Source organism: Pipistrellus kuhlii, unplaced genomic scaffold (genome assembly GCF_014108245.1).
Source record: "Pipistrellus kuhlii isolate mPipKuh1 unplaced genomic scaffold, mPipKuh1.p scaffold_m20_p_4, whole genome shotgun sequence".
NCBI classification, from domain to species: Eukaryota; Metazoa; Chordata; class Mammalia; order Chiroptera; family Vespertilionidae; genus Pipistrellus; species Pipistrellus kuhlii.
Genome location: NW_023425540.1, coordinates 25,585,550 through 25,603,556, shown reverse-complemented (window position 1 = coordinate 25,603,556; position 18,007 = coordinate 25,585,550). Strand labels below are relative to the sequence as shown.

Here is an 18,007-nt window from a genome sequence, read left to right as displayed (position 1 = left end):
AAACACCATCAGTCTGACCAGTCATGACCGTATAATAATTTAGTAATTTAGTCTTCAATACCAAATATAAATACTTAAGAACATTCACAACTCTAATGTTAGGTCTTTACATTTGTTCTTTTAGCAAACACAAATGAACCCACATCATAAGTTCATCTCTGGGAATCAGATAAATGAAAGTATCTGAAAGTATCTGTAGTAGGTCAAGAAACTGTTACAGCCAGAGAAATTTATTTTAATATAGAAACATACATACATTAAGCTTTAAAATAGTCAAGTTTTAAACAAAAAGGAAAAAAGCCATTTGATCCCAGAGTCTGTAGAGCATGGATTTAGAGGCATTTGAATTTCACGTAAGGAGCACTTACAGACAATTGGAGGTGGAAACCTGCACCTCCCTGCCTCTGGAGTCTGCCAGGTCGGGGGACACCGGTGATGGTGATGGCATAGCCACTGCCGACACTGGACGCTCCTGTGCTGAGAGCCACAACGGCCAAGGATGACCACGAGCGTCCAACATCTAAGTGACCGAGACAAATGTCTTCACGCTGGGGACACTGTAAGTGAAGCCAGCACCTCTCAAACACCTCATGACTGGACTCAGGAGACATATGAGAAATGCTCAGAGGTTTTGGCAATGTAGAAGGTGTACCGTCCAGGAATTCACCAGAAGCATTCAAAAATACTCAAGTCAGCTGACCATCCAAGATGTGCTGCATAGTGGCTCGAGGGTGGCCCAGGGCAGGGCTCACTGTGAGTGGGGTTTCTGCTCCTCGTAGGATTCCCCATATTCGTTGACTCTGCTCCTATCGACAGGGTAGAGCCTGCAACGATACGACGATGCTCTACTGCTTTTGAAGGGAGGAAGCACATGCCCTTGAGCCCAATAATAAAAAATTAAATGTCTTATAAATGACAAAAAATCAAATTGTCAGAAGTTTACTGCATTAGAGGAATTTGGGGGTTCACCTTGTGCCCTCCTATTGATATTTTATTTTTAAAATTTATTTTAAATATATTTTTATTGATTTCAAAGAGGGAGAGGTGAGAAATAGAAACATCAATGATGAAAGAGAATCATCGATTGGCTGACTCCTACACGCCCCCTATTGGGGATCGAGTCTGCAACCTGGGCATGTGCCCTTGATTGGAATTGAACCTGGGACCCTTCAGTCCGCAGTCCGATGCTCTATCCACTGAGCCAAACCAGCTAGTGCCTGCTGATATTTTTAAATGGTCAGACTAGAGCTCTGTGCTCCAGGCTGATCACAGGACAAGGACAGCTGTGCCCAAATGGAAGCTGGGGCTGGAACACCACGCCCAGTGAAGGCCAGCATCCAGGGACTGGTCCCAGCTCCTAGAGGCTGGGGCAGCGACCTCCTTTATGTCACACCAAATTCGACTACAGAGATACGAGCTCACAGTGGCTGATCCTGTCATTCAGACAGAACAAGCACTTCTATACCAAGAGACAGAATAATCTCTTCCACCGCCTACCACTGGCAACCAGAATGCAAGCTTGGGCAACATACAAAGACCATTGCAACATACAAAGACCATTTCCTGCTGATGTGCACCACTGCAAGGTGCACATCAGCAGGAAAGGTGAAATTCCCCCTGGCAGTGTGCTTCAGAGACACCACACTCACCATCGCTGGTACAGGTAGATGAGGAACACCACGTCGTCCCTGAAACAGGCCAGGCGATGGGAGGTGGGCATGGTGATGATGAAGGCGAAGACATCATCAATGAAGGTGTTGAAAGCCTGTGCCAGGTGGGAGAGTGGATAGGTAAGGAACAGACTGTGGGAACTCATCTGGAGATGCCCAACTACCTGAACAGGTTCATACTCACAACACGAGTCAGCAAATCATAGCAGACATACCATGGGCAACAGAGACTCTTGTAGTGACAGTAAAAACAAAATGAGCAGTGGAGGCTCTGGATTGGCCACAACATACCCAGAGAGCCTTCAGGGCAGCCTGACCTATGGAATGATGGGCTACCCTCTGGGAAGCAGCCACTGGGTCAGGGGTGTCTAATATTTTTTTAATGAAAATTTCAATTTATTTATTGATTTTATGAGAGGGAGAAGGAGAGGGAAACATTAATTTTATTGCTCCACTTATTTTATGCACTCATTATTGATTCATGTATGTGCCCTGACTAAGGATCAAATCCACAACCTTGGCATATCAGGACGATGCTCTAACCAACTGAGATACCCAGCCAGGGCCTGGGTGCTCGTTTTGATCCATGTTGTCAAGTAGCATGGCATTTAATTCAAGCAAATGTATTCTGTTGCTCTGAGAGAGCTGCTCTCTTTTAAAGTCATTGCTGGGGTTCTCGTGTTTAAAGGAGACACCCAACTGTGCCAGGAATGTGGCCCTGTACACACAGCGCCTCCTGCAGGCAGAGCACTGACCTTGTATGTGAAGGCTTTCCAGGGCAGGTGGGCCACCGACTTCATCTGGGGACAAGGAGACATGAGCTGGTCAGGGACAGGCTGTACAGAGCAGATGGGAGACTGTCCAGCTGGGGATGTGTCTTACCTTGTAGTTCACAAAGAGCTGGGGCAGCATGAAGAGGAAGCCAAAGGCGTACACCCCTGGGGAGACAAGACATGGCTGAGAGCATGCATGGACTATGCCATCCTGACAGCCCCAGCAGAGTGACTTCAGAGAGCAACATCCTTTTCTTCAATCACCATAAGTCTCCCCCACTGGGGCCAAGTAGTGCTGGGGGCTGTGAAGACAGGGTGCCCATCCCATATGGTCCCCTCCAGGATTATGGCCAGGTTTGAGACCCACACTCGGTGAACATGGCATACTGGGAGCCCATCCCCTCTGCTCTGTGCCCTTAACCGTCTGCAGAGACCCAGTGCGGTGGTCAGGGCCAGCCTCTGGGCTGGCGGGCCCCACGCAGAGCTCCATGCTGTAGAGCTGCGGCTGTAGCTGCCCTAAGGAATCAGATGTTAAGAACAGTGCTGTTTCCTCTGCAGGTTTTCATGCAGAGGAAACAGACCTCTCAAGGTTCTAGTCCTGGGAAGCCTGTGTGGGACTCTCGTAGGCAAATGGGCTTCCTGAGGCCCAGCCGAGTGCACAGGGCCTGGTAGGGTAATCTCATGTCACAGGAACAATGAAAAGGTACCTACTATGTATGCCGTTACCAGCCGTTACCAGAACAGAAAACCACATGACTCACCATTGACGAAGCTGTTGATTAACCAGGAGTACCAACTGAAAAGGAAGAGAGCTGTCACTGTGAAAGGCTCGACTTCCCTTTCATCAGTGTCTGTTCAAACTAAACCAATTCTTTTGTGGGAACCCTCTGAAACACCAAGCTCTCCCAGGGACCCGTAACAAGGTGTGGTTACAGGTTCCTGGAGATACTCTGCATACTGGAGGCCCTGGACCCTGGTCAGATCCCTGATGCTACAGGGGTGGGAGACTCTACACGAAGCATGTCAGACTTGTGGATGGTGGGCTGCGAGTTTGACATGCTTTCTTTACACTAACAGAATTTGTCCTTCAGAACTGCCAGGCACATGGAGAAATCCCAGGCCTCTCCCAAGCCCCTGCGGCTCGAACGCAGCAGCCACACACTGCTACTAGGTTTCCCCTTATCAAAAGCATCCAACTTCACCCTAGACACCAGTGCTATGGGTGCTGGTCTCTATGTGCTCGCTGATCTGGAAAAAGGGGAATGAGGACACCCCCATTTCAGCTGTGTCTCAAGTCTAAGGTTACTCTCTTGAGCGCTTCCAACCCCTGACCTCCTGCTTTCCACACTGCAGATGAGACAGAGCCACAGAATTGGCCAGTCTGTAGTCCCCACAATGGCAGGCAGACACGGAAGGAGGCTGAGGGGCATGGTCTGCATGGCTGCCAGAATAACTGGTGGTAGTGTGGCAGGGGAACTCCTAGTGGTGCCTGTACCTCTTATACTTTATGTTCAGCAGTGAGTAGACGGCGCCCCCGATGCACAGAGGGTAGAGCAGGTAGGACAGGTACTTCATGGCCTGCAGGAAGCAGAGTACTTCCCGTTAGAACCCAATATTCAAACCTCTTAACGTGCACTTCATGCAACTAACTCACAAGGATGGAAAATAAACAAACAGGACAGGAAACTGGCACGTGTGGGCAGCTGTCTGACTTGTGTGATGTTGTAATGGAGGACACATCAGTGTGCATTTATCAAACCTACAGAACTCACAGTACCCACAGCTCACTGATGTAGACAGTGATGTCAATAACATACTGGCTCACTCAAAACAAACTAGCTTATGATAGATTAGTGAATAAATGTGGTGGATAAAAATCTGAAGAAATGCTCCTAGGTTTGTGTCAAGACTGGTATCTAAGCCAACATGGCTGTATCCTTGAGTTTATTCTGATTTGGATTTTATCGTAGCCCCAATAAAAGTTGGGATGCCGGCTAATGCTTATTAGCCAATAAACACACCCATTTCTATATGGGACACGGTATATGGTCACACTGCAAACTGCTGCTCCGTTACAGTAGTCTCAGCACATGGGCCTCCCTGTGGGGTCGCTCAGGTCCAAGTGACAGAACGAGCTCACAGCAACCCCAGCAAACCCCCATGGGACAAATCTGCTTATGAAAAATGTCCTGGGAGACAGGCATGAGGTCATGTGCAGGGACCCGGAAACAGGGAGAAGACACCTGCTGGCCCATTTTCAAGACAGAAAACTACCTGGGATCATGACCACCCTCTGAGGAGATGGTCTTCCTGTGCTGAACATCACAGTCAGGTGATCATGACTTCTCTGCTGCACATGCATGCTCCTCCTTTCCCCCCTGCCCACCTGCTGCTCACCTGAGTGTCATACTCCTCGGTTTTCCTCTCAGACTCACTGTAGGCGCCAAACTGTTGTAAAAATCAATACAATCATGTCAACTAAGTGACGTAAGGCAGGTGTCTGAGTATGACTTTGCTAGGACTGAAGGGGTGACAGGGCTGTGTGCTGATCAGCAGAGATACCTGGCCTGGCCACACTGTGTGAGGTACGACCCCTCCACCAAGGCTGGTCCACCTCCACCAAGGATGGCATGACCACACACCTCCCTCCACCGGGAGGACGAGCGGGCAGCACTTCTGCTCCTCTGGCCTGGACCCTGCACCACATCGTGTGTCCATGTGGCAGAGCAGCCCTGTCCACATGTGTCCCACTCACTAGGCTGCTCCATTTTGAAACACTTGTTCTGTGCAGATACACGGGCAGTACACTTAGATCAGTCAAGGAGACCAGTAAAGGAGTGTTTACCGGTCTAACTTAGAAAACAGTGAACTGCACTATCTGTTGAGTTTCCTGCCCTTGATCAGTTTGGACCTGGACATGGGAGGGACAAAAACCCCTCAACTGAGGAGTCGGAGAGCAGTGAGCTTCATGTCTGTAAACCTCAAACGCCACTCACCTCCCGGCCCTGATCTGGGAGGGAAGCTCCTGCCGCCCAAAGCTGGGACAAGTCTGGGCTGTGGCTGGCTATTTGGGAAGCTGTCCTGAACTGCCCACAGGAGCATGGGAGCTGACAGACCAGCGTCCCGTCTGGTGGAGGCAGCTTGCCTTTAGTGCAGGCACTGCTCAGTCTGTGATGGGGGCGCCCCGTGTGAATTAGCTGTGATCAAGGAGCCAACGCTGGCTCTGCCGAGGGAGGTGCTCCATGTGCTGGAGGGCAGTCCAGTCATCACAGGACAGTCGCATGCTCACAGGGTCCTGCACCTCACTGGGTCAGCTATGAAATGCACCAGCAGACAAGTTGCTGCACATGAACAATGGGAGGTATAGAGGGAAGCAGATGGGTCAACAAGAGGGAGGAAGACAGAACCCGTGGGAACACAGCAAAAACACGCACCTGAAACGTGGGCCTGAGGCCTCTCCAAACAACAGTCATTTTCAGAGCCTTTTTCACTTTCCACAGCTGAGGAAAAACAAGAAACGAACATTTATGATTCTAAGATCAAGGAGATGCCAGAACTCGCCATTTGAACCCTCATGGACCAGGCACCTGCCTGCTCAAGCCCGACTGGGTTAGCTCACAGGCACAGGCCCTGGGACCTGATCTCTGGCCCACATGCCACCCAGCAGCCTGCTGCCATGTGGATGCCATCACCACCTATCGGCACTAACAAACCAGTCCTCAGCCTGCTGCCCTCCTCTGGGCTGTCTCCTTCCCAGCTATGTGCCCTTGGCTGGCTCACCACACCCTGCCTGCATCTTTAAATTCATCCTGGCACCTTCTTCTGGCACTGGAAGGCCCCAGCCTCCGCTCAAGCCCTGTTTTTGCGTCTCTCTGGGAGCCATGCCCCACTTGCTGCCTTGCTCATAGGAGAGGCGTCACGGCCTTAGAGAGAAGTTTCTGTAGTGCAGCTGTGGCCAGTTTCTATACTGCAGCTGTGGCCCCAGGAGGGTCCTCAGCTGGCGGCCTTCTTCCACAGGCACGGAGAGCACAGTCCTTGACTTGACAGCCATGTGCAAGGAGGACTGCAACTCGAAGAGCAGGATGTGCAGGCTGCCCTCTCCTTCCATTATTTCCCCACAGGGCTCCCTCTCCTGAGCACCACACAGCAGGGCCACCCTTTGGAGCCCACACCGCATACTTGTACTTTCAGTGGCATCCAGCACAGCACAAACCACGTGGAACTTTAAACATGTCAGGATACATTCTGCAATAGATGTGATGAGCTGGGGCCTTTTAATAATAATAAAGGCCACATAAAGGACCTTCTGAATTCTCACTTTGGTAAACACTCGTAGCAGTTACGTCCCTGCCTGCCCACAGAGGTGGCCCCATGTCACTCGGGCAGTTACACAGGTTCTGACTGCACTGAGCACCTGTGCCCAAGAACCATGGCAACTCATAGACGATAGCTCACCTCAATGGCGGCTCCGACACCCGCTGGGATCAGGACCAGCAGGCTTGTCTGCTCATCCAGCAGGAACAGGAAGATGACCACAGTGCTGAAGCAGCGCCAGAGCACTGGGGACAGAAGAGGGGGTTGCTGAGGGGGCCACTACCACCCTCACACACACACACCTACACGTGTACAGACCACAAGCACCCACACCCAGCTCACACATACCAGCACATCCACAGCCCCTCTCCCATATACCCATCCCATTCACATATACCTGTATTTGTACAGCCCCACATACACCTGCACATACACACCTGTATATACAGAGCATACACCCAAACGCACACCTCCACTTGACTAAAAAACACACTTGTACAAATACAGCTCACACATGCACATCCCTGCCCCAGCTCCAAACACACACATACATGCACACACATGTGGACCTACAATATTTCTCCCCCCTTGTCCATTAAGTGAACAGTAGGCCACACGCACTAAGGAAAATGATTAGAACCCAGCAGAAGGCAACCTCAACTACACAAACATGATCAAGTTACACTTGGCAAACACAAACACACAGCAAATACACTGAGTATAATGGATTCTTGACTGGAATTATGACCGTTTGCTTTCTTGTAATCAAATTACACTTTGTTGTTTTTATACCAATTCTGTGATAAAGACACCTGTCTTTTAAAGCTGTACCCTTTTTCTTTTGAAGTCATGCTTTAGCTCAGATTGGTGTGGCTCAGTTGGTTGAGTGTCATTCCCTGTACTGAAAGGCCACTAGTCTGATGCCCGGTCAGGGCCCATAACTGGGCTGTGGGTTCAGTCCCCAGTAAGAGGCATGCAGGAGGTAGCAGGCCGAAGTTTCTCTCTCTCCTTTTCCTTTCCACTCTCTCTAAACTCAATAAATAAAATAAGTTGTGCTTTAGAAAATACTGTAGCTGACTGAAAGTGTCTGACTGCCTTAAGTACTTCTCTCAGCAGTAGCAGCAGAGCCAGCTCTGCAGGTTGTTCACCAGGAGCACTGGCAGGGGGGGTGGGGGTAAGACGACTGCTTGCCTTCCATGCTACAGACTCAGGAACCCTCCCTTTCCTCTCACCTGAAAATGTTGGGAGCAGGCAGGAGGACTCAGCAGGGGAGGGGCATCCTCTCTGAGGATACCAGAGGACAGGAAAGAAGAATCTGAGACATGGATGACAGGGGCAGGGGGGCACCACAGCATCCCAGACCAGCCACTGGCTGACAAAGACAGCACTAGGAACGTCACTGAGATGGGCCCTGGCTGTGTGGCCTCCATGATCCTCTGTGGACACGGGCTTGCACGACACTCGAGATCGTGTAGACAGCTCCCTCCCGGTTATTACATGACCTAAGAGGACCCTCTGAACAGGAGCAGGGGATGGGGCCTGCAACCAGCATGCATCACAGACAAAGCATGTCACAGTCCATGCTTTGGGAATGGTCAAAAATCCCGAGGGCATCTACCTGCTTTGGTGGACATTCCAATCATGCTCTTCTTTTTCTTCCAGAAACTGATGTCATTTTTAAACGCCAGGAAATCAAACAGAAGCTGAAAGGAGAGAGGACAGCAGTGTGCCATCTATCTCCCATGGGTTGGCCGGTGGGCACTGGATGCAGGTGAACCCCATGTATCATGTACCGCGCTGTGGTATGCACTGTGGGGTCATCACGACCAGCATCTCCGCCTGCAGTGGCAGGGAGACCACAGGCGCTCAGATGTTCTCCTCCCCTCTCATGGAAACAATGCACAGTGTGTCTGTCTCAGAAGCGCACAGGCTCATTTTGAGACACGACCTTTTGATAAAAAGTGCTATTTTTCAGCAACTTTGGAAAGTTTTAGCTGGACTGGCAGCTGAATCCCAGGCACTCAGAACCAGCTGTGGCTCAGCTCCCCAGACTTGTGCTGCCTCACCTTCCCACTTTGACCTGAGTCCAGCACAGCCACCATCCAGCGATGGCTTTTCTCCATAGCCTGGAGACCCCATCTTCAAACAGGGATTCCACTCAGAGGACTCGTGTTTAACGTTGTGATCGCCACAGTAGGGCTCATACAGTCATTAATTCATTTCCACGATAAAGGCCTAGCACTGTGGCCTGGGGAGTCTCAGGTCCGTTGGGAACTAAGGGGCTGCCAGGTGGGACACCGCTACACCAACCCCCCAGCTGGGATGGCTGGTGCCTCTTGGAGCCACGATGCCCACCACTGTCATCACCAACAAGGACTCAGTGACCCACTCACGTGAAATGCTGCGACAAAGAAGGTCAACGCTAAGAAATACAAGTTGGTATCAACAAAAATTCCTTTCACTTCGTCAGCATCTTTCTCTGAAAAACCTGAAAAAAAGAAAACGTAATGCAAAATGGGCAATGTCAGCCTTACTTAATGTTTTAAAGGTTTCTGAATGTTGCTGGTACTAAGATTTCACCTGAGCAAAACTATGGCATTTCAAATACTATTGTATGTTTTGAATAAAGCAAACTTTCAGGTATAATCAGAATTTTTCAAAGACAGGACATGAGCGACCCTCTGATTAAAATTACATGGAAGAACCTGCACCACAAGGTACAAAGGCTACCGAGTCTGGGTACATATATGGACTTGCAACTACAGGACATGCCGCCCCGGGCCTGGGTTGGCACCCACGGCCTCACCAAACTGCTGCAGGGAGTACACGGCATCCTGCATGTGGATCCAGAAGCGGAGCCTCCCCAGTGAGATCTTGTCGTAGGACACGGTGAGGGGCAGCTCGGTGGTGGAGCGGTTGATGACCTAAGGAAGTGATGACACAGTCGGAACCTGCCCACCAGGGCACGCCCAGCTGCCAGACTGCACCCTTCTGCCTCATTCAGACCACTGCACACCCTGGACTGCACCCTGCACACGGACACTGTACCTTTGTTCCCAAGTCCTGCGCCCACCAGTCCGGGCACAGTGGAGGCTAAAGCTTCAGGCCCAGGCCATGTGGCTGGTGGGCTTTAGACACTCCTACATCCTGGGCATGATGGTCACACCGAGGCTGACCTTCCCTCTTTCCCTCCCTCCCTCCCTAGTCTGGGCCCCAGCACCCATGTGCTCTCCTCTCAGAACCGGATGGGACTCCTCCTGCACACACTGCCCTGAGCTCTTCCTGAGGAAACTCTGCACATCTCTCTGGACCACAGCCCCTCTGCTCATCCTTCCTAGCATGAGTGGCACCACCACATGTCAGGGACTAAGGACACATGAGCCACTGAACCAAACACAGGCCTCTCTCCTGGAAGGGCTGGAGACAGAATTGATCTGCCCATACCCACAGGCCACGTGCCCAGCACTGGCAGTCACTCCATCTGGGCTGGCAGAAAGCTCCAGGAAGAGGCAGCATTCAGGCTGGGCTCATGAGGAGGCACACAATTGAGGGTGGATGCTGCCACAGGAAGGAAAGCTCAGTCCCACTATCTAGCAGCATACCTGGCTGCAGCGGTCAGGTCCCAGGAGGGTGCTAAGCATACACATCTGTGTCACTGTCCTTGCTCACCGTGACCCCTCGCAGTGAGCCTGGCAACCAGACACCAGGTCCAGCACCGGGCCACACCATGCAGTGCACCAGCCTCCAGCCAGGGGGGCAGCAGGCCAGGCCCGTCCCACGGGGGCGCCACTGTAAAGGCTCCCTTAGCAGGCAGCACCCCACACACCAGTGGCCTTGGTTGTTCTCCAAATATGGCATTCCTTCAGAAAGCGGCTCCAAGTGAGACAAAAATTAGTGGCAGAAGGCAGCCTGGGAAAAAGCTAGCTACCTATACACACGACTGTTTCTGTGAACGACAGCACTTTGAACAGCAGGCCTTTTACCAAACCATGCAGTGACCAGGATAACACAGGTGCTCTGTGGATGCTGTCCAGATCCTTCCGTGGCCCAGCCACAGACTTGTCTCTCCTCACTGCTTCCCAAGTGTTCCCTTAATGAGGATCTTCTGAAGCCCTACACCAGCGAGGGCACAGGGGCTCGAAGAGGGGATGGCTCGGAAGGACCCCGCCGCTGGCCAGGAGCAAACCCAGAGCACACCCAGGCCAGGTGAAAGCACACACGAGCCACCAGGGCAGGGCTGAGGAGGCAGAGGGGAGCGTGCTCACCATGAGGTCCTTCACCCGATTGCTGAGCTGGTCGATGAACAGGATGGGGAGGTAGTGCACGGTCTTCCCAAGCTGGATCCTGGGGGGAAGCAGTTTTCAGTCACTGTGAAGTTTTCTATCACCTTAGATGACCTGAATGCAGCCTCAGACACTGCATTTACCTGAGAAACCCCTCCCAGCACCTTCAGTTGCTTCTGGTTACAACAGTCCCAGGCACACCTTCCCAACAGAAGTAGGGGTCTCATAAGCTACACTCAAAGCTGACACACTGGACACCAAGAGATATATAAACAAACAAGGACCTGACCACACTGTGGAACATCATCCAGGGCGTGAAAATGTGCAAGAGGCCCTTCTGTGCACGGACAGGAATGGTCCAATGAGGCAGTTAAGAACAAAAATAAGCCGAAACCGGTTTGGCTCAGTGAATAGAGCGTCAGTCTGTGGGGTCCCAGGTTCGATTCTGGTCAAGGGCATGTACATTGGTTGCAGGCACATCCCCGATGGGGGGTATGCAAGAGGCAGCTGGTCGATGTATCTCTCTCATCCATGTTTCCAGCTCTCTATCCCTCTCCCTTCCTCTCTGTGAAAAAAATCAATAATATATATATATATTTTTTAAAAAGAACAAAAATAAAAATCTACCTAGTTTTCATGCTTGGGAGGGGAAGGGACTTTTTACTGAATACTTTCAGTAAAAAGGAGTGGATAGGAGGATAGGAGTGGGGGGGCTTTTTACTGAATACTTTCTATACCTTTCACATTTTGAACTGCGTGTGTATCATGTATTAAAAAATAAGGTTTAAATTTACAAAAGGAAAACTCCTCCTGATAATACCAGAGGATCAACTGATAAATGAATAAGAACACTTATTATACTGGCCATTCATAGATGCCATATGATGACTTTATAATAGGTCTTAACCTAACAACAGCCTCACCAAAGCCTGGAGACTCAGACTAGCCTAAATGGTCATGCTTAACTAATAATGGCAAATGACAGTGACAAGATCTAATGGTTTTATTACTTTTAAAAAAAATTATTATTATTATTTTTTTTTTAAAGAGAGAGAGGAAGGGGGAGGGAGGGGAAGAGGGGAAAAGAGAGAGGGGAAAGAGGGAGAAACATAAATTTGTTGTTCTACTTATTTATGCACTCATTGGTTGATTCTTGTATGAGCCCTGACCAGGGATTGAACCAGTAACCTTGGCATATCTGGATGATGCTCTAACCAACTGAGCTATCCATCAGGGCCAAAAGTTAATTTTAAATAGTAAATGAGTCACATTAAAACTGACCATGGCGCCCCTAACAAAGGTAGTCAGAATGAATGTAGGCAGGACAAAACTCAAGTGACATGGTCTCATCAGTGCTCTCATTTTCTCTCCAAGGGAAGCCTTTGCCAAGAACAAAGTGCAGGCCCTGCCCAGTTTTCTCAGTGGTTAAAACATCTCAGCCCTAGGACTGAAGGGTCTTGAGCCAAATTCCCAGTCAAGGGCACATACTTTGGTTGCAGGTTTGAACCCTGGCCCCGGTGGAGTTTTGCTGAAGGCAACCAGTTGATGTGTTTCTCTCACATTGGTGTTTCTCTGTCTCTCTCTTCCTACCCCCCCACCCCCAAATGCCTTCCACTCCCTTTCTATAGATCAACAGAAAAAATATCCTTGGGTGAGGATTTAAAAAAAAAACAACAAAAAAACAACAACAAAGGGCAGGATGACTCCCAATTTCATTCATTCCAAGCTCTAATGGCAATCTTGGTCAGCAAGACTGCCCGGAGAAGAGACAAAGCTTGAGGGTGCCCAGGCAGGACCTTAGGCTCTTCTGGGCCTCCCATCCCTTGGAGTTGTCACTCCAAGATGCAGGTGTGTCCAGCTGGTGTGGGTTAGTGGTTCAATTCCCAGTCAGGTCACATGCCCAGGTTGTGGGCTTGATCCTCAGTGTGGGGCATTCAGAGGCAGCCGATCAATAACTCTCTATCATTGATGTTTCTATCCCTCTCCCTTCCCCTTTCTGAAATAAATACATATTTTTTTTAAAAATGCAGGTGTGACAAATCCATTTTTGGATTTTGGTGGGCCACCATCCTGAGGGGCTTCCTCCAGCCCTGCACCATTGTGGTCACCCTCTCTGCTGTCAGCTCAGGGCAAATTGATGCTAAAGCCAGGCAAGTAAGCCTCAGTCGCCGGTTAAACTAATGCACTTACATCTTCATGTATCGATGCACATCGGCAGGCAGGGAGGACCCGTCAAAGACAAAGTCATCCACCATCACATTCAGGGTCAATCTTGGTCTCCAGTGAGAAACAGGCTCATCCAGGGCACTCATCGGCTTCTTCTCAGCTTCGACATTCTGCTAAATGAAAAGGAGCAACTCAGCATGAAAAGAGGCCGATGCTGGTTGGAAAACAGGGCCTGAAACAGGTTGAGGTAACAGGGTGATTGACACCTTCATCTAGGAATAGCCCACATACCAAGACCAATTGGGAAGCAGAGCCTGGTAGAGCATGGGGCACCACAACTGCCAGTTCCCAAATTCTTATACCCCTCACTTCTCTCTCTCCACAGAAGCACCATGTGGCCCTGGATCTCACTGACTCCTGTCTTTGGTCCTCCACCTAAGCAAGGCCCACTTCTCAGGGAACCGGGGGAGGGTGAGTCCTCGAGACAATTGCAGGAGGTGTAGGCGAGCTAGAGCTAACTGTCCTGCATGTGCAATGAGACTGAAATGGAGACTGCTTCTCAATCAGGAACGTCAGGTTGTCTGGAAGGAGTTGAGTCAATGTCTAGGCATCCACCAAGAAACTGATTGGCAGGAAAATCTTTATTTGAGCTCTAACTGATATATTCTAAGAAACAGTGTCCTTTATCTCCTACTTAAAAGATATATTTTTGCCTTAGCTGGTTTGGCTCAGTGAATAGAGTGTTGGCCTGCGGACTGAAAGATCCTTGGTTCTATTCTGGTCAAGGGCACATGCCCAGGTTGTGGTCTCGATCCCCAGTGTGGGGCATGCAGGAGGCAGCCAATCAAAGATTCTCTCATCACTGATGTTTCTCTCTCTCTCTCTCCCTCCCTCTCTGAAATCAATCTATAATAATAAAAGCATAATATGCAAAATGACCAAATGACTAAACAGCGACCTTTCAGATGACCACAGTATGACATAAATGGTGCCAGGCCAGCCAAAGAGGATGCAATGCGATTGGTCAGGGGGCCCTGCCATCATCCCACGATCGCCCTGTAGAGGGAGGCCCAGGCCACCAGCTGGTGGGGCTATTCATGCCGAGGGGAGAGGGGGAGGCTCCGCAATTACCCCAAAGAGGGAGGCCCTGGACACCAGGCCACCGTCTGTGCAGGATCTATCACAGAGCCCTGGCCAGGTGGGTGGGCCTCCCTCTACAGGATGATTGATCGATCACAGGGCTCTGTGATTGATGGCTCCCTCTGTGTGTCTGTGTGTGTGTGTGTGTATGTATGTATGTGTGTGAGTGGGGGTCGATCTGGGAGCCCTATGACCGATCACCCCACAGAGGGAGGCCCAGGCCACTGGCCAGCGATGCTGTGGTGGTTATGTGCTGCAGAGGGAGGCCCAGGCCAGCCAAGCAATCGTACCCCATGCCTGTCACCTACAGAGGGAGGCAACCGGTGGCAGGTGAGTGGGGGTGGGATGTGGGGGGGGGAGCAGTACCATACAGATGGCAAGCAGTGGCAGTGGCGGGGGCAGCTCCCAGCAGCCTGGGGAAGGAAAACTCCGATAGGCCCCGATCACCGGCCAGACCTAGGGACCCTACCTGAGGGGTCCCGGATTGCAAGAGGGTACAGGCCAGGCTGAGGGACACCCCCCACCCACACACAAATTTCGTGCACCAGGCCTCTAGTAAAAATATATTTTAAAAAAAGATATATTTTTTATGTAATAATTTATCTCCCAAATAATAGTAATAGCTAACATTTGGCATTTATATGTTCCAAAGACCTCTCATTCCTTTTACACCTACTGCCTCCTTCATTTCCCAGGAAGGCCCCATGAGGAAGGGCCATACTTTGCCTATGGAAAAGGAGGTGAGGGGTCTTCTCAAGGACCCACAGCAGGAAATGCAAACTGGGAGAGGCCAGAGCAGGCTGTCAGGTTTTTCAAAACGTACCTGAACCATTGACAGCCCTGTCACTGTGCAGGGAGCATCACAGAAACTTCCTGAAAAGCTGTCATCTTTCTTGTTTGTAAATGATCTCACCTTCGTTCAATACAGACCCAAACACCAGAATTCCTAGGCTTTGTCAATGGTCACTTACAAAACTCCAGTGTTTCTTGGTACATATAGCTTTCTACGGATGTATAAAATATGGTCTGTACATCTGCCTTTTGAATAATTTTAAATTATATTCTTAGAATAAATATATTAAGTATAGTAAGTTTCCCAAGTCTTAAGAAATGAATGCAGCTGAGCTCCATAGAAGGGGCTCCCTGTGAAAAAACACGCATTAAAAATGTCAGTGGACTACTTAAAGTGCACGTCACTAATCTGACAAAAAAATTATGTGTAAATCATGGGAAATTATTTTGCTGAAACACAGACATGTTCGCCAATGACCTAGCCCTAGATCTAAGCTGCATATACAGGGACATGCAGGTGTGAATTCCAGGAAGCAGAGTGCAGGCTCCTTTGGCTATTAATCTGATGAAGATGCCCACCTGTGCAGCAGATTCTCCAGTGAGCAGATTGACTTCTTCTGGTTTGGGGACCATGTAGGTGGTCAGAGGACTAACTAGGTGCACCTGCTTCCCGTCGTTCCAAGGCAGAATGCCAGCATGATGGAGGAAGATATAGGCATACAGCGTCCCGTTATTCCTTGTTTTCTTTGGTACAGAAACATTAACTGTCCTAAAATAAGACAAATTACAATTTCAAACGTGTACTCGTTCACTCTGTATACACACACAGCAAAGATGACTCAAATATCTTTATAACAACTAATTTTAGTTTAGAGTACTAAAAATGAAACCCACCTGCCTTTGAGAGTACTACGTACAGAAGTTTATGATGTTTCCTAAAAGCTTGAGCAGCTATAAAAAGCCTGCGTTTTCTGCCTCCATTTCCTGGCACTCAGAGAAGTCAGTTCACTTACAGGCAGTGACCAATCCCAAATATGCAAGGCCCCTGCCCACTGCACTGCCTCTGCAGCTCTCTGATGAGGCTGGCTGGCTAGAGGACATTCATTCCAGCACATGCTCCCATCACTCTATCTGATACCTCCCAGATGATGTAGAGGGAAAAGGTAGACTCTTGACAAGCACATCATTTTTTAAGTTGTGCTTGTTAAAATCTGAAGACCCTAGAGCCATTGTTAGATATGAAACACCTTTGGTTACAAAGAGACAAGTAGTTTGCTGTGGGGAACCGCATATCATTCCCACTGCAACGTCCACTCCTTTAAAAACTCCCCCTAGCTGCCGAATCCGGTTTGGCTCAATGGATAGAGAGCATCGGCCTGAGGACTGAAAGGTCACGGGTTCGATTCCGGTCAAGGGCACGTTCGATTTGGTTGCGGGCACATCCCCAGTGGGGACTGTGAAAGAGGCAGCTGGTTGATGTTTCTCTCGCATCGACGTTTCTAACTCTCTATCCCTTTCAATTCCTCTCTGTGTAAAGTCAATAAAATATATTTTAAAAATAAATAAATAAATAAATAAATACTCCCTCTAGCTGCTGCATGTCCCACAGCCATACGATGCAGGTGTCAGCTGCTTCCTAAATGACAAACATATCTGCTATTTTCAAGTAAAACGAAAGTTTCACTATCTACATATCACACATAGGTCTTCCATTAAAACTTTCTCACAAGATGGTAGGTAATATTGCTTTTCTAAGGCAACCTTGTTACATACAGGACGCTAACTTTTAAACAATCTATAGGTTTTATTATGTTAATCTTATCACTGGCACTTTGTCACATAACCACACCTTTCAAATTTGGACTCCACATCAAAGTCTTCCACGTTCAAGACAAGATCCACGTTGTTCTCAGCACCAAGTTTGGACCGTGTGGTGGTGTACACACTCAGCTGGAAGCGACGTCAAGAAAATTAGCTTGGCAAGGCCCTGGCCACAAAATACACACATCAAACAGCTACACAAAGGAGAGCAATCTGAAAGGTGAAAGGTTTCATTTTTAACCCCCAAGGGGACAAAACTTTGACCTGTGCAAGAATGGTTGTATCTGATGTGTCTGCTGCAAAAGAACAACTTGCTAAAGTGTGTAACGGACTGTACCAACAGAGCAGCGGTACACTGACTCTGGGTACCTTGTAATGGGGTGACAAGGGGCAGCAACTGGGGCCTGCCTGTGGCCACTATGCACGCAGAGTCTCTAGGATATTAGGGGTGGGGAGGTCAGGGATCAGGCCAGGAGACCCTCAGCCCAGCTCCGGCCTGGCTCAGTTGAGAAGCGACTCCTAGCCCACCGGACTCTGCCCAGCTCAGGTGAGACTAGCTCCTGGCCCTCGTCCGTCGCGGAGACCCCTCTCCCCAACCCGGGAACTCACCTGCAGCTTGGGCCTCTGAGCCAGGTAGGGCTGAATGCAGTTACCGTTGCCGGGGCACGGGCGGGTGTAGACGATGCCGTACATAACCCAGCAGGTGTGCACCACGTACACCACGAACACGCCCACCACCAGGCTGGTGAAGGAGCTGCGGCCGCTCCACATGGTGCCGTCGCCTCCGGGCGGAGCGTGGCGTCCACCCGCCCCGGTCCGTGTCGCTGCCGCGGGCCCCGCGAGCCTCCCCCCCAGTGCCCGCTGGACGCTCCGGCCGTCGCCGCTCACGCGAGAGCCGCCGCGCGCCGCCGCCGCCGTCGGGGAACTAACGCGCCGGGCGCCACGGACCACCGGTCACCCTGCATATTCTTGCAGCGGCCGTCTACCTGTCACCGCGGGATTCGCCGGCGCGCCGGCAGCTTCCGGGTCCTTTGCCTCCCGACGGAAG

General features: G+C 50.2%; 1 protein-coding gene across 3 annotated transcripts; it reads right to left on the bottom strand.

Moving 5' to 3' along the window:
* Nucleotides 1-209: 209 nt before the first annotated feature.
* CLPTM1L (CLPTM1 like) lies at nt 210-18,007 on the bottom strand. 3 transcript variants are annotated; one of them, XM_036410495.2, is made up of 17 exons: nt 17,569-18,006; nt 16,988-17,088; nt 15,718-15,907; nt 13,231-13,379; nt 11,023-11,101; nt 9,564-9,681; nt 9,151-9,245; nt 8,376-8,460; nt 6,899-7,002; nt 5,878-5,943; nt 4,841-4,891; nt 3,939-4,021; nt 3,205-3,239; nt 2,553-2,608; nt 2,426-2,470; nt 1,650-1,765; nt 210-824 (listed from the first exon to the last, which is right to left on the bottom strand). In XM_036410495.2, the coding sequence occupies exons 1-17, from the start codon at nt 17,728-17,730 to the stop codon at nt 749-751; spliced, it is 1,611 nt and encodes a 536-aa protein (XP_036266388.1). In that variant the 5' UTR covers nt 17,731-18,006; the 3' UTR covers nt 210-748. The 3 variants fall into 3 exon arrangements, with proteins under 3 accessions (XP_036266388.1, XP_036266389.1, XP_036266390.1); XM_036410496.2 differs by having other exon boundaries at nt 13,231-13,376; XM_036410497.2 differs by lacking the exon at nt 210-824 and adding an exon at nt 831-854 and having other exon boundaries at nt 17,569-18,007.

Bases quoted from the DNA above. Each gene is read 5' to 3' on its own strand.
- CLPTM1L (XM_036410495.2), bottom strand. From the start codon at position 17,730: ATGTGGAGCGGCCGCAGCTCCTTCACCAGCCTGGTGGTGGGCGTGTTC. The intron at 9,246-9,563 runs GTGAGGCCGTGG...TCTTTTTTTCAG, and splicing joins GTACTCCCTGCAGCAGTTTG to GTTTTTCAGAGAAAGATGCT. The intron at 5,944-6,898 runs GTGAGCTATCGT...GTTTTTCCTCAG, and splicing joins GTGTCGGAGCCGCCATTGAG to CTGTGGAAAGTGAAAAAGGC.